Below are 21,286 nucleotides of genomic sequence, written 5' to 3'. Positions count from 1 at the left end.
TCAAGATCTGTGACCAATTATGCCACTTCTTTTAAAGTTGGTCAGTGGGTTGATTGGTCACTGTGTGTCTGTTCTTCAATTTATACACCGACAGCAAAGTGTGAGGCCGTGTTTCCCCCTTGTTTCCCACCTATGTGGCATTTTACAAAAATGGATGATGGTAAGAGGGAATGGGTTAACAGATGAAAGTGCAACAAAAGAATAAAAAGTGATAATGTAGAGGTGAAATTTGAACCAATTTTAATGGAGCTATAGAAGAAATGGCTGACCACAGGAAATGTTGACATGGTCACCATTCAACTCTGGATATGCAACCAGAGGAACTGAATGAAGATAAACTTGCAGACAAAAATGAGAAAAGTGCTTGTGATGAAAAGGGGGAAGATGATCCCAAAGTAAAGATGCTGTCAATATTTCACATTAAAGGAATTCTTAGATATTTTATGATTTGAAAGTGCAAAGGAAAAAAAAAATTGGAAGCTGATCCAAACTAAGAAAGGAATATGCCAAATGCCACAGCATAAAAATGATGCTAACTTCATGTAAGTTATATAATGTGAAGGCAAGCACTATCCAAATTACCCATAACATTTTTCACAAAGAAACAATATTTTTAATCTTTTTAAAAAAATTTTTTTAAACATTTATTTTTGAGACAGAGAGAGACAGAGCATGAACGGGGGAGGGGCAGAGAGAGAAGGAGACAGAATCTCAAACAGGCTCCAGGCTCCGAGCTGTCAGCACAGAGCCTGACGCGGGGCTCGAATTCACGGACCACGAGATCATGACCTGAGCGGAAGTCGGCTGCTTAACCGACTGAGCCACCCAGGCGCCCTATTTTTAATGTTTTAAGTCATGGTGTAATAAATACTAGTTTTACTATTTTTTGATCATTTCCCTATGTATTTATAACAGCGTTTTTAAACTTTTGACAAAAATAAATAGAGGTCACGGGAGAAACATAATTTCCCCCCATTGATTTTTAGGATAGATTTTTATTGCTTCAGCTTTCATGGTCACTTTTACAGTCCTGCACTACTTGAAAGAAAAGCAAGGACTGTCTGTAGAAACAATGTCCAGAACATTCTCAAATACTGGACAGTGGAGTAAAATGGATGCAATGGATTTAAACTTAAACTGAACATTAACATATCCCCTGCTATGTAGAAGACCTTATAAATTGAATAAAAGGGTGAGACAGCTGGGTTGGAGGATGCAAAGGATTAAAGAGCAGATTGGGGAGGATGGGAGAATATGGTGAGTTAAAGGTACTAAAAGGCTGGTAAGCAAAATGTTGTTATTACTTGCAGTGGTAGTGAGCAAAGTCAGACAACTTGAAAATACAGATCATTTTTATAAGATAAACTTTTTTTTTATCATGCAATTATGAACAAAGGCTTACTCAACTGAACCCATATTTGATCCAGGCTTAATAACCCTCTTAATTACTTATTTGTTCCCTGGCTTCGGGCACTTTTTTATACATACAGTTTAAGTTCTCTTCTCTAAAAGTTTTAGTTTTAGTAATACATTTTTTGAACCAAAACTTTGAGTTTTATACCTACATTTAAGGGTTTATATTTTTACCTTTAGTCACCAGCAAGACATAATGACACTGAAAGGGGTGGTTAGCCAAAGAAGTATTCCTAAGAAAGCTTTTTGATCCTTGGACAAAGAATCTTCCCATTCCAGAAAGCCTTCCCAGTTTAAGGACTTCTCCCACAACCACCAAATCTTCCTTAGAGCTCTGTCCTATACACACAACACACCATAGGCTCCAAATATTTCTACTTACCCTGCCCAGAATCATCTCCTGGTTCTTAGAAAATAACTCCCCCTTCTCTGAAAGTCACCATTCCTATTTTTGGCTATTTGAATTATCTACGTAGAACATCTGAATCACATGCCAGATTTTGGCACCAGGATTAGCCATCACTAGTGCAGCGTATAGATGGGTGGGAATGTGTAATGGAGGTGTATTTGTAGTGTATTGGGCTGGACCTGGAGGGCTGAACTTTTAAATTAGGTAGCAGCAGAGGAATATGGTGGCTGACCTAGGAAACTAAGAAAAAAAAATTTTTTTTTTTTTAATTTTTTGTGTGTGCTTTTCACTTTCTGTGACAGGATCAAATTAGATCCACCTGTATATTATACTTCTTCAAAGTCTGGAAGAACTTTCCATTTTAGACTGTTTTTGTCTCAATTTGCCCTTGGATCATCTCACCAATTCTTGTTTTATCTTTGGTCTGCTGCTGAGTTAAATAGAATTCAACCACCTAGAGTACAGGTATTCTAAAATACCTGTAGGAATATATGACTCAAGCATAAACAAGTTTAGTATGAGAATGAAATGCATTCAGTTTTGACTGGGTTAAATTTGTTTTAAAAATATTTTTGTTTTGCTTAATATAGAAAACTTGGAAAATTCAGAAAAACATGAAGAAAATAAAATCACCCATAATTCTTTTAGCATTTAGCATATTTCTCATGCATATATATTTCAGAGACAAATTTTACCACATTGAAATTAAATATCCATGTCTTTTATTTTTTGATATAGCAAGTCATGGACAGTTTCTTATATCATTAAATACTCCTCCAAAATATTTTTAAGTCAGGGCTAGCAATCATTTCCTTTATGCCTCCCTCCTTTGCTTTTATGCTTGGAAAAGTTTTCCTCAGTTGGAAATCAAATATTTCTCTGAGTTACTTTCTAAAAATTCCATGAATAAAAACCCTGGCAAAATTTACTTAAGCAATATAGAATTGGAGGCAGAAATAAAGTGCTATGCATAATTCTGAGCCACCTAGGACCAGCCATGGCTTGAGATATCCAATCTGGGAGACAGATAACTTCAAACTCTCAAAAGTGAACAAAACCCAAACTGCCTCATTCAGTTGGAGATGTTTTGAGAAATGAAGCAAATGAATGATTTTTTCCTTTGAAGTGTATGTATATAAATATGTAAATATATACATAAAAATATATGTAAATATAAAATATATAAATATCTATATATATAAATATGTGTACCTGTATATTTGTTTCCTTCTCCTTATAGATCTAATTTTCTTTCTTTGATGAATTTAGTATATGTATAGTTCCTCTTGGCCCATGACAAATTTAAGAATACTTTATTATGAACAGGTAGGATTTCTTTTTTTATTTAAATTTCAGTTTATAGTGTATTGTTATTTTCAGGTGTACAATTTAGTGATTCATCACTTACATAAAACACCCAGTTCTCATCACTACAAGTGCCCTTCTTAAACTATCACCCATTTAACTCATCCCCTGCCCACCACCCCTCCAGTAACCCTCAGTTTGTTCTCTACAGTTAAGAATCTGTTTCCTGTGGTTCCTGAATGGCTCAGTTAGTTAAATGTCTGACTTTGGCTCAGGTCATGAGCTCACAGTTGATGGGTTTGAGCCCCGTGTTGGGCTCTGTGTTTGTCAGCACAGTGCCCATTTCGCATCCTCTGTCTCCCTCTCTCTCCCTCTCTCTCTGCCCCTCCTCTGCTCACTATCTCTCAAACAAAATAAAACAAAATAAAATAAAAGTCTATATTCTGGTTTGCTTCTCTTTCCTCCCCTTCCCCTCCCCCCGCCCAACAAAGGTAGTGTTTCTTAAAGCTCTTTTTTGGTCTCATGGTAAAGGAGCATCTGTAGAACACAATTCAATAGTAGGTCCAGTAAGTCTGCTTCCTCTTTTCCTTCTCCCCACAAAAACCCCCACAATACCATGAATAGAATATCAGTGATGGTATAGAACATCTGCTAACCTGGTATAGGCAAGCATTTAACAAAAGAAAGATTTTGCAATCCAAGCATACCTGTTTCCCTACGGGACATAAATATTTGTGATATGAATACTAGAAAAAAGGGAGAGGTGGCAAGTATTAAAATCAAAAGTGATGGCTCTATATTTTTCAACATAATTTTCAATTTAAAAGATAAAAACCCACAATCATGTATTTTGCACTTTAAAAATGTCTGCCAACCAGCAGTTATTCGAGATAATGAACTATCAGTTATATGTTGATAATGAATTCAATTTGAACAATTTTCAGAATAACAAAATAATCGAGCCTATCTCCTTATTTAAGCCAGGTAGTTTGCTTTTGTATCACTGTTTTCTGAGCTTTGTGTGTCCAAGATATTCATGGATCCATCTGCTAAATTAGAGTGGGGAGCAGAAGTGGAAGGGGCTCTCAGGGCATGGCACAGGATAATCGATCTGGCCGACAAAAAGGACATATGGAACCAGAGCCACATCTTTATACTTCTGGTGTCCATGGCATAAAGGGTCAGGTCAGTTGAGGATTATACAGCAGGGAAGAAAGAGCAATGATAAAACTGCCTCTGATTTTCTAGGCAAGACATAGTACCTGGTTCCAGAGAATGGAATCCAGGAATTTGAGACCTGGGTATTATTTTCATAATAAATTTTTCATTTTGAGATATAATTGTAAGAATACAAAGAAATTCCACGTACCCTTTCCTACTTCCTCCAAATAGCAACACCTTCAGGAGCTATAGCATAATACCAGAATCAGAATACTAACATTAATCAAGACACAGAATTTTCCATCACCACAAGCATCCCTCAGGATGCCCTTTTATGGCCACATCCACTTTCTTCCCATCTCCACCTCTTCTTAACCCCAGCAACTACCAATATGTTCTCCAGTGCAATAATTTTATCACTTCATGAACATTATATGAATGAAACCACACAGTATCTATCTATTTGGGATTAGTTATTCATTCAGCATAACTCTCTGGAGATTCATTTAGGTTGCTTTGTGTTTCCATAATTTGTTCCTTTTTATTGCTCAGTAGTTTTCCATGGTATGAATGTACTAGTTTGTTTACCCATTTGGGCATGGAAGGCTATTTGGATTGTTTCCAGGTTTTGACTATTATAAATAAAGCTTCTATAAACATTTATGTGCAGGGTTTCGAGCAAACATAAGTTTTAATTTCTCTAGGATAGATGCCAAGAGCGCAATACTGGGTCATATGGTAGTTGCATGTCTATTTTAAAAAGAAATTGTGTGGAAGTGCTGAATCACTCTACTATACACCTAAAAATAAATATTATACTGTATATTAACTGGAATTTAAATAAAAACTTAAAACAATAAACCGTTAACTGTTTTTGAGAGTTAGCTCTATCATTTTACATTCCCACCAGCAATGTAGGACTGATCCAGTTATTCTATATCCTTCCCAGCATTTGGTGGTGGGGTCTCTCTTTCTCTTATTTCAGTCATGCTGATAGGTGTGTAATGATAGCTTTTTGTAGTTTTAATTTGAATTGTCTAATGGCAACTTTTTATGTATTTTGCCATCTGTATACTCTTTGGTAAAACGTCTCTTTAGGCCTTTTGCCCATTTTCTCACTGAATTGCTTGCTTTCTTTGCATCAAGCTTTGAATTTTTATACTTCAAATCCAAGTCCTTTATCAGATATGTGGTTTGCATATATTTTCTCCCAGCTTGTAGTTTGTCTTTTTTGTCCTCTTAAGAGGGTCTTTCACACAGTACAAATCTATAATTTTGATTAAGTTTGATGTCCAGTTTATCAACTTTTCCTTTATGGAACATGCTTTTGATGTCAAATCTAAGGACTCTTTACCCTAGCTTTACACCCTGGAGATTTTTTCCTTTTTCCTAAAAGTTTTATAGCTTTACATTTCAGTCAGTGATTAGTTTTGAGTTAAGTTTTGCATAAAGTATGAGACTTAGGTTGTGGTTTATTTGCCTATGGAAGCCCACTTTCTCCAGCACCATTTATTGAAAAGGCTCTCTCTCCTCCATTACGTTGCTTTTCACTTGTCAAAAATCTGTTGGTCTATTTCTGGATCCTTTATTCTCCTTCCATTTATCTCAGTCTATTTCTTCACCAACACCACACATTTTTGATTATTGTAGCTATGTATTTTGAAATTGGGTAGAATGATTCTTTTGGTTTTATTCTCTGGATTTATTTTGTATTCTTTTTCTATGTTTTTAAGGTGAGAGCTTAGGTTGTTTTGAGACTTTTCCTAATGTATGCATTGAATGCTATAAATTTCCCTCTCCATGGCTTTAGCTGTGTCCCACCAATTTTAATATGTTACATTTTCATTTTCATTCAGTTCAATGTATTTTTTAAAACTTAACTTGAGATTATATCTTTGATCCATGGATAATGTAGAAGAATGTTATCTTCCAAGTGTTTGGATGTTCCTGTTATCTTTCCCCTTTTGATATCTAGTTTGATTTCATTGTGGTCAGAGAACAGTCTGCATGATTTTCATTCTTTTAAATTTGCTGAGGTCTGTTTTTTGACCCAGAATATATTCCTTGAATATATGGAACATAGGCACTTGAAAATAATGTGCACTCTGCTGTTGATGGGCAGAGCGATTTATAAATGTTGTTTAGATCCTGTTGGTTGATGGTGTTGTTGAGTTTATGTCTTTATCGATTTTCTAATGATTTCTCTGTACATTGGGTGGACTTGTATTGGGGGAGTGGACTCAGTCACAGTGGGTGGGGTGTCATGTCTTTGTGAGTTTACTCCAGGAGTGCTACCAGATTCTCTCAGTGAAGATCTGAGACAAATCTCCTCATCGTTTGAGAAAGAAGAGGAAAAACAAGTTTTGAAATTCACCAGAGTATCCTGTTCTTCTTAATAAGGCCTGCCTTGAGGGTAATCTAGTTAACCTGAGCCTAACCCGCTGGGGTTTTACTGGAGCATAACTGACCTAGGAAAGAGGAACACCCCACTCTGCCTACCCTCACTGTCTTGCTCTCCTGTCCTGCCTGACAGAAATGACTGGGAGCATGCAGGAGGTTACGACCCTCGGGGCTCAGGGGCAGTGGAGACAAGACTGATGGGGGCTAAGAATGCCTCCCTGCCACATACCCAACAGGCTACTACAGGCCTGTCATTGAAGGCAGTGCCTTATACCCAGTACATCATGCCTGGTTCACAAGTAAAAATTTTAAGGCAGACTCAGAGGCAAAAAACAGTTTGCAGAGACACAGAAAGCATGAGAACCAGTCTCAAACACACATAGATGTTGGAATTCTGAGACCAGGATATAAAACAATGATGATTAATATGCTCAGGTTTCTAGAGGATAAAATAGCATGCAAGGACAGATTGACAATGTTAGAAGAGAGATGGGAATTCTAGAAAAGAAAGAAAAAAATGCTAAAGTAAAAAAAAAACATGTAACATTGTGAACAACGAACTTGATAGGTTCATTAGTAGACTGCACACAGCTGAGGACAGAATTAGGGAACTTGTACTGGAGAGAGATCAATAGGAATTTCTCAAAGTAAAAAGGAAAGAGGGGGAGGGAGGGAGAGAGGGAGAAAAAGAAAACCAGAGCAGAACTAAGAACTGTGGGACAATATTAAAGGTGTAACACATTTGCAATGGAATACCAGGCAAAGAAAGAGGAACAAGATTAGAAGAAATAATGGCTATGAATTAAAAGAAAAAAGGACATTAAGTAATAGGTCCAGGAGGTTCAGAGAACACCAAGCACAATAAACACCAGAAAATCTGTACATGGAGGGCATCTTGCTCCAATTGGAAGAGCATGCGACTCTTGATCTCGGTGTCATGAGTTTGAGCCCCACATTGGGTGTAGAGGTACTTAAATAAACTAAAAAGGATCTGTACATAGGAATATCATCAACTGCAGGAAATTAAAGAAACAGCAAAAAGGGAACAGGGTCCACTGGGGAAAACCACTCACCTACACAGGAACACAGATGGGACTACAAAAAGACTTCCCTTTAGAAACCATGCAACCAAGGATTGGAGTGGAATAAAAAAGCCACCAAATTAAAAACCTGTAGCCTCTGAAGTTATCCTTCAAAAGTTAAGGTGAAATGAAGACTCGCACAGATCAAAAGTTAAGGTATTGCTGGTACATGTGCCATGCAAAAAGTATAAAAAAATTTCTTCAGGGTGAAGGAAAATGATATAGGCCACCTCCATAGACACTAACCTACTTCCATGAACACATGGATTTAATGAGAAAAACAGGCTCCACTGAACATCCACGAAAATCTCTGATCCTGCCAGTTGTATTGCTTCCTTGTGTGTTGTTACAAGTGGATATCTACTCTCTTGGTTCGTACCTCTGGGGACACCCTTCAGTCTGGTACCCCTGTCCCCACCCACCCATTGACAAAAGACCAGGACAGAGGGAGCCTCAGAGGGAGTAGGTCTCTGGGACCAGGTTTCTGTGAATGGGGGGAATGAGCCTCAATCAGGGATGGGTGCCCCTATGCCTGAGATATGTGCAGAGGAGAGAAATGGTATGGCCCTGCCATAACCCTCTAGAGGTGCTGACAGAGGCCCAGCTCCAGGCTGGAATCAGCCTGTCCACTTCCCCCATGCACTGTGTAAAATAGTCTCCCTTTCTGTCCACCGAACAAGCAAAGGAAGGCAGTAGGGTCTTCTAGAACTTGGGCACGCCCTCCCTCAGTCCAACTGATGTCAGTCCTGGTTGCCAGGCACTGGTTTGTGTTGGAGATGGAACCCTCCTTGGGGTTCTAAGCAGTTACTTGTGGCCCATAGGACACTGGTGCTGGGAGGCAGAGCCATAAGGCCCTTTGGAGCCAGCTGGTGGCCACTGAAATGTCTCCCCAGCTGGTCCTGGAGCAGCTGTGGGCTGCCTTGCTGGTGATGTGTGAAAGTATGCCACACATGCCAGGAGACTCTGGGTTTCTCTGGGTGATCCTCATATGCACTGCAGTGATGGTGTTCATAGTAAAGAGTGGACACAGTTTAAGAAGAGGAGAGGGGCTTCTTAGGAGGCAATATGCCCAGAATGAAGCATCTGGGAAAGGTGTGGAGGAGACAGGACTAAAGGCACAAGCCCATGAAGCTCTCACACCACCTGGGTGGGAGGCCAGTCCTCTCCCATTACAACCCTTGCTCTGGCTGCCCTGAATGAAAATCTCAGCTGGTTTTCAGAGGAGGACACTGTGCAACTGCTGAAGGAAATTTAAAAAAGCCAGCCCGTAAGACCTTCTCAACTAACTGATGAAAATCCCATCTTGGGAGCATCACAGGAAGATAGAGAACCCTGCGGGAGGAAAATAACAGAAGGTTCAAAAGATAGCCCTGATCTGCATGGAAGTCTAGCCCTCCTGGTCCAGAAAACTGGCAGCTGAGGCAGAGAGTGCAGGACAAGGCAGAGGAGGAAGGAAGGCCAGAGCTTCCCAATCCAGAAGTACACCAGGATGCCAGTGAGGATGGGAGCCACTTCAAGACCGTAGGCCAGACCATGCTGAAGTTGCTGCATGTGCTGGAGCTCATTAGACATCACATAGAAGGTTGGGGCTCAGGAGAGGGGGGGAGGAGAGTGGAAAATGGTGATGGCTCCATTCACCTGTCAGCAGTCCATCAGAAAATCCATGGCCATGGCCATGCCACTGTGCCTTGGGCAGGTGTCATGTGGAGAACAAGTTGTCCAGAGAACTGATGGAGGAAAATCAGAGGATTGCGAAGCTCAGAGGACAAATAACAAGCCTCCAAGCTGAGGAAGTGTCTTTTCACATTGAAAATGCCTACCTGGAAAGTGAGATTCAGAAGTTCCAGCTGAAGCTCAAAATAAAGCTTGAGATGTGGGAAGAGCACATCCTGTATCTGGAGAGAAACTCGGCAGAGGAGAAAACACACCTCTTGGAAATGGAGAAGCAGCTTCCCAAGGTGTACAGGAGCCTGAATGCCACCTGTCAAACCCTCAACCTCTACAAGAAGATGGCCAAGGACCTGGGCAGAGAATTTCAGAGAACCCCCTCCTTCTATGAGGTCTTTCTGGGTGAGGAGAAGGATCATAAGAGCCGGAGGGTGGCTCTGACAGTGGAGAGAGAGCTCTACCAGCTGAGGACAGAAATCCATTGCCTCAGGCAGAAGCTGGCCCAGTTAGGTCCACAGTCCAGCCTGTCCCACAGGGATAAGCTGCCTCTGCTCATGCTCTTCTGCCCCCAGCCTCCCACTTCCTTTGAGGGTGGGGGCTCCCCTACATTTCCAGGAGCCCAGGAGAGTGTGTGCTGGGAGGGCTCTGAGGCCTGGGATCACCTGCTGGTCTGACTCAGCTTCCAAGCAGCCATCAACACCTACAACCACAGCACAACCGCACCTGTGCTTCTCCCTCAAGCCTTACCCATTGTTCCTTTTAGTTCAGATCCACCCTATTATTTAACTGATACTACCTAGTTCTTAGACAAGTTCCCTATAGCAGTATGACTGAGGTAGTATTTTTCAATAAATGTTAAATATAAAAAATAAAATAAAAACACCAAATTAGATACTACTAGTACTGAGAGTTGATTTTATTAAGTGATTATATTCCAAGTGCTCTATTAATTCTTTTACATGTATTATATCATTTAATTTTCCCAATAACCCATTATTGGTCACGTATTATTATTGAGGTTCCTAGAGGTTAAACAACTTGCTCCAAGATCACACAGCTAGTAAATTGCAGAGCTGGCATTCCAATCCAGGGTTGTCTAACTACTAACTGGTGTGTAAGTAACTTCTATAGCTTCTATAGCTTCTATAGCAATATGCTATTCTATAAGGATCCCAGAAGGGCTTGATAAATTTTGTCCTAGTTCACATTTGAGTAAGGATGCAAATATTATAGTGGTAGCTGTGGGGAAAGTCCCACCAAAGTATGGTGGGCAGCCTCTAAGGGGTCTCCAGTGATTTGCATGTTTGGTATTCATATTCTTGTATAATCACCATGCCCCCCCACCCCACTTTGAATATGGTCTGGTACTATTGACTCACTTCTAATTAACAGAATAGGGCAAAAGTGATAGGATGTTACTGTTGAGGTTAGTTTACAAAGAGGCTGTTTTGCTCTCCCTCACGCTCTCATCTACCCTGAAGGAAGCCAGGTGGTGTATTGTGAGCTGCATTATGGAGAGGCCCACGTGGCAAGGAATGAACGTCTATTACTAATAGCCCTGGAGGACCTCTGGCTGCTAGCAGCCATGTGAGTGAGCTCAAAAGCAGATCTCCCCCCACAAGCCTCGAGATGACTGAAGATCCAGCTGACATCTTGACTGCAGCCTGTGAGAGACCCTGAGCCAGAGGTACATGGCTAGTCACACCAGAATGGCTGACCCACAGAAACTGTCAGGTTATAAATGCGGTTTTAAGCTGTGCAGTTTGGGGAAAGCATTCAAGAAAGAGAGAAAACAAAACAATGAACCCAAACTTTTGGCTTCTGATACCACTCCCTCTCAAGGGATTGAAATTCCAGAGAAATCAAGAGATGGTAGAATCTAGTAGATTGGGGTAAAAATTGTAAGAAAAGTGGACCTCTGTTCTGTTCACCATGTCTCTCTGAGAGGACATCATCTCACTTGACCCTCATATGCCAATAACCTGCAAATACAGGAGAAGACAACTGGCAGTGTGTCATGAGTCAGCCGAGAGAGGGCTGGACACAGCATCCCAGAGCCTCCTAGGAGGCAAAGAGCAAGCTCAGAGGTTCCCTGGTATCCCTAGAGAAGGCATGGAAATGAGATGAGTTGAGAGCCTGGGACTTGGTCATGGGACTTCTGTGGTAGAGGGGAGGTGGCCTGTGAAAGAGACACTACCTGGAGCCCCTTCTTGGACCAGCAGCCTCCTGCCTATTTTGGGAGGCTGATAATTTAATAAGGGACTGAATTAGTGTATAAGAGACGATGTTCTAATGCTTAGCATATTTAAAGTTGTTTAAATCATTGACATCCCCTTTCCCTTAGTCCCCACTACCACCATTAGTGGGAATGGTGGCTTCAAAGCAAGATGAGAACATCTCCTATAAGCCTGTAATGTGTAAATGTCAGTGCACAACAGTCACTGCTACCACCTTAGCAGCCCCACTGCTTTCACAAAGACACAGGGACAAGTGCCACCTAAGGCTTCTTTTCCCAGTTTCTGGTTACTGCCCGACTCAGATGGGATACTTAAGTGATTAAGTGGAGGAGCAGGTGGATGGCCATGAAGAAGAGTGAGAGGGGCATGGGAAGGGTAGCAGAGACATGGAAATGGCTAGACCCCCATGGTTTGAAGATGACCTGGTGAAAGAGGGATGAAGCTTTTCCTTACTCATCTTTGGTGAAATGGAGCCTAGACTTAATTGATGCTTCTTGCTCTTGCTCCAAAATCAACTACCCTCGATTGATCATCATTATATATACCTCATCTTTTTTCTGTGGTTAAACTGTCCTCCTCCTTTTTGGAAACTTAGCTTGGGTTACAGGGCTGCCACATATGGCTCTACAGATTGTGCACTGAAAAAATCCAGGTGGTACCATTTATACCCTATGAGATGATTTGACAGGTCATCTCCCAGAAATCTTTCCACATCATTATTAGTGGATTCTCATTATTCCCATTAACAAATATTTGAAGATTAAATGCCAGGTGCTGTTCTAGGTTCCAAGGACTTAGCAATGAACAGGATAGAGTTTCTGCCATTGGTAGTGGTACAGGAAGAGACAGACCATAACCACATGAACAAATAAGTAAGCACATGTGAGGGTAAGGTAAATTGGGAGATACATTCTTGTGTTCTTCAATAATACACAGGACCACAGTTTATAAACAATAGATGTTCTATATGTAACCATGTTTCCTCCTTTCCCTTTTGAAACGTAAGGCAGCAGACAATATGTTGTATGTACTAACAATGGGTATTTACTACAAGTTAATAGAGTTAATCCTTATTAGACTTTATATTTGTCCTACCAGGATGACATTTTAAGAAAATATGAATTCTTTAATACACTTAGTGGGAATAGTTAAAATTTTTTTATCATATTTATAAAATTAAATAAACTTATGTGGGTTTGGTAGTGGCAGAGAGGCAGATTTTACAAATTTAGTACATCTTTGACATTTGTGAGGGACATTTTCCCAAGACTAGGAGTGTTCTCAAAATCACAAACCTCAGCAGGGCACATAATTTTCCCACAAAATACTGTGAAATAGAACTAAAATATTTAAAGATCTTTTGTATTCTTAATGGTTCCCTATACCACAGGGCTAAAGAAATTTGTAGGGTTATTTTCTAGCTTAGAACCTTTATTTCCTTAGACTTTTTCACTTTCATTACCAGTACTAGTGGTTGATTTTCTTTTTAGAGTTTTAAAAATTACTAAAGTGTAAAAATAACCTTGAAAGTCATTGCATTCTTGATGATGGATAGAAAATTTCAAAACATATATCAAGATGTTGGTCCATGAGTTTGGCCCATGCATGAGATAGAGACCCACTTGATACACTAGCATCAGAGGACTTATGATTTAAATGAAGCCTTTGGATAATAAGAAATCACTATGAGTCTTCAATCACTAGAGTTGCTGAAAAGCACTAAAACTGAATGCAAAATCCACAGATACCAAAGGTCTTTGGGATTACATTGCAGATCCATAGCAGGAGAGCAAAATGCAATCACTTGCTCATCCCTTTATTGTTAAAGTATATGTGACATCATTGTGATAAATGATGTAGAATTTTCCAACCTGGATAGTGTATGAGAAACTTCTCTGGAGCACCATAAATTGGATGTTTATCTTTTTGCCACATATCAGCTACCTAGCTGATTTCTAATTTGTTTACGAATTTATAAATGCTCTGAAACTGATTCTTTCTCTTTAATGAGTGTTGGCAACTCCAACCTCTAAGGGCAGAGGTGAGGATAAACTGAGCCAGGTTATGAGAGGTCTTCAGAAACATGAAAGTGACCCAGCAAAATCAAGGTGTTATTATTACTCAATCAGGTATTGCTGGCTTCCAGTTGCTGGTTTTGTTCCTTGAACTGAATAAAAACACATGGGAAGCATCAATTAGCTGAAATGGACATTGTATAAAGAGTTTAACTTACTTCTTTTACAAACCACTGACAAAAGGCAGGACCAATCCATTCTCTTGCATGAATACCACAGTCTATCCAGACAGCTCTTTTGTAAGTTCGTGATCTTCTGCCCAGCTGAAAACAAGAGTGTTCATAGTAACCAAGTCAGGCTTTTATTTTTAGATTCACTGAAAAGCATAATTTAATAAGGTTTCAGAATAGTTCTTCACTATAGTTTGATTAATTAGGTAACTCACAAAAAAGATAAAGAGATTTCCTATCTTTCCAGAAGTGCAGGCTTGTTTATGCAGAAACAATGACTTTATTGCCTGAATTACAAATCAAATAACTGGAAAATACACAAACAGGGCAATCCCTTAAATAGGCTTGCTTCTCCTTTAATATAATTTGTGACTGTTAAGTAAAATGCTAAATTCCCCGTCCTCCCAAGCATTCTAAGATAATCAGCTTCAAATTCCCAAGGAATATTTCTTTAAGTAATAAGTATGTTTTATAGGTGGACAAAGTCAAATTTTATTACAACACAAAATGGAAAAGCAAAACAATTTGATTTGTAGAATCAAGTGACAGATTTGTCTTTATAATCCTATTACATCAATATTACTTAAATGTGGTTTCTAACTCAGTAATAAATAGGTAGCTATTAACATTATTTCATAGGGAATCTAGTTTTCATTCATTACTTCACTCAACTAACACTTCAGGAAATCCTTTGGGGATATTGTTCTTGACACTGGAGATTCAAAGAAGAAAAGACAAGGAATTTATATGCTGGTAGGGAGGGCAGACATGGGAACAATTAACCATTATGATGTGAAGATGCATAAGTTGCTTAGGGAACATGGGAGGTGTTATGTGTAATTTTCCTGGGGAGTAGGAGAAGGCTTTTCAGACGAGAAACACTTAAGTACTTGAGTAAGACTTGGAGCTGGTCCAGAAGACAAGTTAGAAGAAGGCATCTCAAGCTTGGAAGAGAATCTGCGAACATCCTCTTTGAAGAATGGGCTTTTGGGGTACGAGAAAGAAATGGCAGGTGGACACAGAAGTGTATGCGTATGTGAAAGAGAGACACAGAGGAATGGATACAAGCACACTAACAGCAGTGATGGATGACAGTATCAGACAGGAGAGGGTGGGGACTTGAAAGAAAGTTCAGTACTGAGGCCCTTACTGCAATAGTCCAGGGAGAAGAGATCCAGAGATAAATTATGGTAACAGCAGGGAAGACAGAGGAGGAACTGGAGCAGATCCAAAAGATACTTAGAAGAAAAAATCATCAGTTCTTGGTGGTAGATTTAAAGGAAGTGGTGAAAACAAGGCAGAGGAATTTAGGATGATGCTCATGTTTCTTAACTGCAATCACAGCAATGCCATTGTGAGCTTGAAGTACTTTTGTGAATATTCAGATGAGAAGGTCAAGTAGGCAATGGAATATGAATGTAAAAGTCCAGAAGGTGGACTTCACTGAATATGGAATGATTATTGAGACCATAGGGTGGATGTGTTCATCTAGAAAGGTTGGTGGAGGGACAGCACATCTGAGCATGGAGTCCTGGGATGAACAGAACCCACTGGAAAGGCAGGAGGAGAAGAGCCAGTGAATGAGCCACTGAATGGTCAGAGAGACAGGAAGAGAACCAGTTAGGAGTCATTGCTGATCTCATCAAGACAAGTTTTGGAGGAGCTTTGGGGCCAAAGGCCAGTGAGTCTGAATGGGAAGTGAAGAAACAGAGACAGTGATATAGGGAAATCTTTTTTTTTAAGCCTTTCTTTCTTTCTTTCTTTCTTTCTTTCTTTCTTTCTTTCTTTCTTTCTTTCGAGAGTGTGCACGTGAGCAGGGGAGGAGCAAAAAGAGTGGGAGAGAGAGAGAGAATTCTAAATGGACTCTGCACTGTCAGTGCAGAACCAGATGTGGGCGTGAACTCACAAATAGCGAGATCATGAGCCAAAGTTGGATGCTTAACCAACTGGGCCACCCAGCTGCCCCTATAGGAAATCTTATTAGATGCTTGGCTGAGAAGGGATGGAGAGCTCTGAGTCAGTAGCTGGAAGAGAACTCAGGGTCAACATCTGGGAAGAATGCATATCTGCTTACAAATTTATGTAGTTTTTCACTGGTTCACCTTGAGTAGCACCAGCTTACAAATAATTTTGAAAGCCATTATTTTTAAGGGCATCGGTAACTCTGAATATATTAGAAACAGCATTCTCTGGAATACTCAATGGTAAAAATTAAATATGGCCCAAAAATCTAAGGGAAATTTTTTCTTAAATTAAAACGATGTTAAGTATGAGACGCCGTGAAAGACCATTTCTTTTCTTTTCCCCATAAGTCAAACGTGAAAAGGATGAATGCTTAATAAATATTTATTTTGTTAATTTATTTTTACCTTTAAAACAAAAAGAGACCTTCCCTCATATGATTTTCCAATAGAGAACACATGAATGAGGCCTGAATGAGTTTTATTCAGATGATGCATCCAATTTTGAATCTAAAATCAGATAAATAAAAACCATGTCAGACTTTCACAATTATGGAGCCTAAAGAGAACAAAAGGTAACAAAAGGCAATAATAGGTCTCAGAACTCAAAGGACATACATGACTATAAAGTTGAACAAAAATCAATTTTGTGTTTTTAATTTTCTTCAAGATACTTAAGACTATATTTTATTTTCTGTCTTTACAAATAGTAGCTTCATGTCTTTATATTGTTCCCCTTTTAGAGCATACCTTCTACTACCATTTGTCATTAATATCTTGATGGCAGAGAGTTACAGAAAATTAATCAATGTGTTCTGGGTTCTTTTCAAGATAAAAATTTATTTCCATTTTTCCCCTAAGTACTTAAGAGGAAAAGAAATAAATCACCTTCACGAAAACCATCCAAACTACTTCAAAGTGTCTATTAAAGTCCTATATATTGCAATTTGTCACTGAACAGAAGATGCTAAGAAAAAGGCATTGTCTTCTGCATTTAAAGGTTATCCAAGCCATCAGAGGGCATTTTTTGAATAATTTCCCTAAGAACAGTGATAGATTTGCATTGATCCAGTCACACACACTTATCTGTCATCAGGAGAAGGAATATTTGAGATGGATGAATAAGGCACTTAGAAATATGGATGACATTTCTGACTTAAAAGCTTTACTACGAATAAGGAAATCACACAGAAGTGTCCTGCTGTTCCATGATGTGCAAGAGAGTCTGTGCTGAAAAAGCAGATTTTGAGAAGTATCCATATATTCTTTCCTTTCTATTCTTATTGAGTCTAATGAGCAGGATATATATATATATATCTTGTGTGTGTGTGTATATATATCTATGTACGTGTGTATATATATACGTATGTATGTATATGTGTGTACATATCTACATATAGTTTTAAAATTTGACTTTTTTCTAGTGCATGTTATAGCACTTCTGTGTTCCAGGTTATCTAAAACTTCCATTGCTTCTAATTTCAAGCTTCTAAAATATATGTTGAAACAAGAAACATGTGAAAATAATTTTGAAAAGAATAATTTTGAAAAGAACTATCAAGAGGACCAAAAATTCTCCTGAAAATATAACAGGATCTCATTAATTCTGTGTTTGACATTCCTTTGCTCAGTTCAGGGGAAGCATGGAAAATGTGTGTATTTATTAATTTATTCATTCTGTCATCAGCTACCTATTTGGAGGTCTCTATTTGCTTGCCACTATGGATATAGTGGTGAACAAGAAATTAATGGCCTGTCCTGGGTGGCTCAGTCGGATAAATGTCCGACTTCAGCTCAGGTCATGATCTCACAGTTTGTGAGTTCCAGCCTCTCATCGGGCTCTGGGCTGACAGTGTGGAGCCTGGAGCCTGCTTTTGAATCTGTGTGTGTCCCTCTCTCTCCCTGCCCCTCCACCACTCATGTTTGCTCTCTCGCTCTCTCTTTCAAAAATAAATAAACATTAAAAAAATTTTAAAAAACGCATTTAAGAAATGGCCTGTCCTCATGAAACTTGCTTTGGAACTTGAGGACGACTAAGGCATTAATCAAATAATCCTAAAATTATGTGTATAAAAACTATGATAGATATTCTATCCATGTGCTGTGGGTACATGTAATAAGCTGGGGTTGGAGTTGGGGAGTTCTAATCCAATCTGGGAAAATAGAAATAGCCATCTTTTTGCTTGATCTGATATTGAAGGAGTAACTATTGTCTAGGTGAAATAGTCAAAGATGTGGTTGTGGGAATGAAGTTGCTATAGAATAAATACTAGGAAGAGTAAATAACATGTTAAAAGGCCCTGAGTTTCCACAAATGAAGCCTGGCCTGCGGGAGGTCCCAACCTGTGCAGATGCTGTGGGGCGAGCATCAAAATTCATTCCATCCCTCAACCAAATCATTGCCTTCAAACTCTGACTAGATCTACCTTCCATGCTTTTTTAGTTAAGATTTTCACAACTGCAATTATAGCAACATTCCCTCGCTTTTACATTGCACTTCTATGTCCTCTGTGGGGGTGGGTTGGGTAAAGCAAATGAAATTCAAATTATTTTGCTACTTCTTTTAAAGGCTTAATAGAAGGGAAGATTGAACTGAGGTGGCTAGACAATGTAAGAGCTATATGTATTCTTCATATAGCCCCTGCCTCTGTCTTTATGCTTCTCCCCCAATCATTAGACCTGAATGATAAAGATGCACTTATTAAAATGAATGAAAGTTCCTTTGATTACATACTTCTGCTAAGGAGTGATAAACTTCATAATTATATCCAGAAATGTATCTTCGATTTCTCTGGGTTCGCAAACTGCTTGCCTTTTCCAGTGTTTTCTGAAGATCTTCTATGAGGATCCTGGATTTGAAATGATAGACATGATGAAAATTGAATGGAGAGCATATAAAAATCAGGCAATATCAAAAGAAAATCATGCATCAGTGAAAAATAATATAGCAAATAATGACATTTCTAAAAATACCAAATGTTGGGAAAGTATTCTCTTTGGGGAAACAAACTGTTAAATTGGGTAATGAAAATGTAAAATTAAAGAAGATGGTCTCAAATAATAATAATTACTACCATGTATTGAGCAACTACAAGAACTGAATGATGGGTATGGGCATTTACATTTATTGAATACCTACTTAGGCACCGCACTATGTATTTTACGTACACAAGCTTAGTTAACAAACCTATAAGGTAAATTTTACTCTTAAATTTTACAAATGGGGAAAATGAGCCTCAAAAGGGCCAAGAACTTGCCAATATCATCTGCTAGTGAGAACAGAGTTAGAGTTTGAGCTTGGAATGTGAACCTGGATTCTAGTCTTTAGACTCTAAGCCCAGTGTGACATTAGGAACACCAAAACAAGACAAGGCAACACAATATGAAAAGTTTTCAAAGGTTTAAAAAAATGTTTAAATTTTTGCAAAATTGAGTTGGGGTATATTGGGTTTGCATTATTTTCAGAGTGGACAGACATTCTAAAAATAAACAAGTGAAACTTGTTTCCACTCAAGGTAAGAGCAATTCCTCACATTTATCACCAGAAAGTTAAGAAGTTCTGATGTGGATACATCTGTTTGTTTGGCAGCTCTTGATAGAACCACCATTGTTCCCTTTAGAAAGGCAGTATTTTCCTATGAGTTTCAGTGCAAAAAAACTATGCCTCTTAATTGATTCTTAGATTCTATATCATTTATCATTATTAATTGATAAATGACAACATATTACTAATCACATAATGAAATGCCCATTCAGAGAACTGTCAAAATAATTCTAATGGAGAATTGCTCCTACAAAAGATTTATCTTAATATTTTCTAGTCAAGTTTGCTAGTGTTTTCACCAAAGTAAGAAAATTATCATGTAAAGTTTTTTAGTTTCAAGTTGTATGGAATCATTCCAATTGGGTATTAGCTCCTTTGATGATTAAACTCTTGGGCTTCTCTGTCTCCTTTTAAAATCTCCAAGTGCCATATGGAGCTAGTTTTTGGATTTCCTAATATTTGTTTAGTCATTTAGGCCAGTGATTCTTGAGTTGCATTGTTTTAAAGTCACCCGTGAGCTTTAAAAACTATGCCACACTGAGGTGCCTGGCTGGCTCATTTGATATTGGGGTCATGAGATGGAGCCCCAGGTTGGGTATAGAGATTACTTAAAAATAAATAAACTTAAAAAAAATGCCACACTGGGCCCTGCATAGACAAGAATATCTGTGAATAGGTAGAAGTCCTTTTTAAAAGCTCACCTAGTGATTTTAATATATTGTTGGGCTATTTAGGCTAATGATCTGGAAACAAATAATTTAGGCTAATTAAATCTGGAAACCCACTGGTATTAGTCCTCTCAGTTTCCATATTAAATACAAATGGAAGAAAAAAAAAACAAATGGAAGAGAATATGAGAATGTAGCTGACCCTTGTTTCCTTTTTCCTCTCTTGAGTGTCTGTGCTAGATATGGTTAGCTGCCTACTCTCCATATGGACTTCTTGTACTGCAAGGGCTGGAAACCCAAAAATTACTTTTTCTTGACTCTCTTGCAGCTAGGGTCCCGGGTACAAATTTGTGAACACTGGTACGATAGGAAGTTAAGAAATGCAGTGGCCATCTCCTGCTGTTGCTGTGACCATGTCAAGGTCAGAAATGTGACTGTTCAGGGAAAGTCGAGGTTGCTGGACTCAGCACTCCAGTGTCTAGTCACCAGCTTTGCAGCAAGAGAGGCAGTTATCATCACAACAGTGAGGGCTGTACTATCACAGCAACAGCTTCTGGACCTCTGGACTGTCGCATGAGGGAGAAATAAATTATATGTGATTAAATCCATTGTGTGTGGGGATCTGTTATGAGTTGAATGGTGTCCCCTTCTCCCCCAATTTGTATGTTGGAGTCCTAACCCCCAGCACCACAGAATGTGACCTTATTTGGAAATAGGATTGTTGCAGATGTAATTACACTGAGGTCACTAGGATGTATTCTAATCCAATATGACTGGTGTCCTTATAAAAAGAGGCAATTCAGGGGCACCTGGGTGGCTCAGTCAGTTAAGTGGTTAAGTGTCTGACTTTGGCTCAGGTCATGATCTCATAGTTTGTGAGTTCTGGCCCCACATTGTGCTCTCTGCTGTCAGCACAGAGCTTGCTTTGGATCCTCTGTCCCCCTCTCTACCCCTTCCCAGGTCACACACATGTAAGTGTGCACTCCCTCTCCTTCTCAAAAGTAAACATTTAAAAAAGAGGAAATTCAGTTTGGGAAAATGGAAAAGTTCTGGAGGTGTATGGTGCTAATGGTTGTATGATGTGAATGCACTTGATGTCACTGAATTGTATATTTAAAATGGTTAAAATGATAAATTTCATATTGCATATTTTACCACAATTTTAAAAAATGGGGGAAATTACTACACAAAGA

At 39.0% G+C, this 21,286-nt stretch overlaps 1 protein-coding gene across 2 annotated transcripts in view; it reads right to left on the bottom strand.

Moving 5' to 3' along the window:
* The window catches only part of CPA6 (carboxypeptidase A6), a 335,064-nt gene that overhangs the window by 57,277 nt on the left and 256,501 nt on the right, over nucleotides 1-21,286 (bottom strand). For both annotated transcript variants that reach the window (XM_027042796.2, XM_015068061.3), the window contains exons 4-6: nucleotides 18,616-18,730; nucleotides 16,290-16,391; nucleotides 13,909-14,013 (exon numbers count right to left, since the gene is read on the bottom strand). In XM_027042796.2, the coding sequence (XP_026898597.1) occupies nucleotides 13,909-14,013; nucleotides 16,290-16,391; nucleotides 18,616-18,730 (322 nt within the window). The remainder of the gene's footprint in view (nucleotides 1-13,908; nucleotides 14,014-16,289; nucleotides 16,392-18,615; nucleotides 18,731-21,286) is intronic.

Source organism: Acinonyx jubatus, chromosome F2 (genome assembly GCF_027475565.1).
Source record: "Acinonyx jubatus isolate Ajub_Pintada_27869175 chromosome F2, VMU_Ajub_asm_v1.0, whole genome shotgun sequence".
Classification (NCBI taxonomy): Eukaryota; Metazoa; Chordata; class Mammalia; order Carnivora; family Felidae; genus Acinonyx; species Acinonyx jubatus.
The sequence above is the reverse complement of the archived record's forward strand: the minus strand, read 5'-3'. Positions and strand labels throughout refer to the sequence as shown.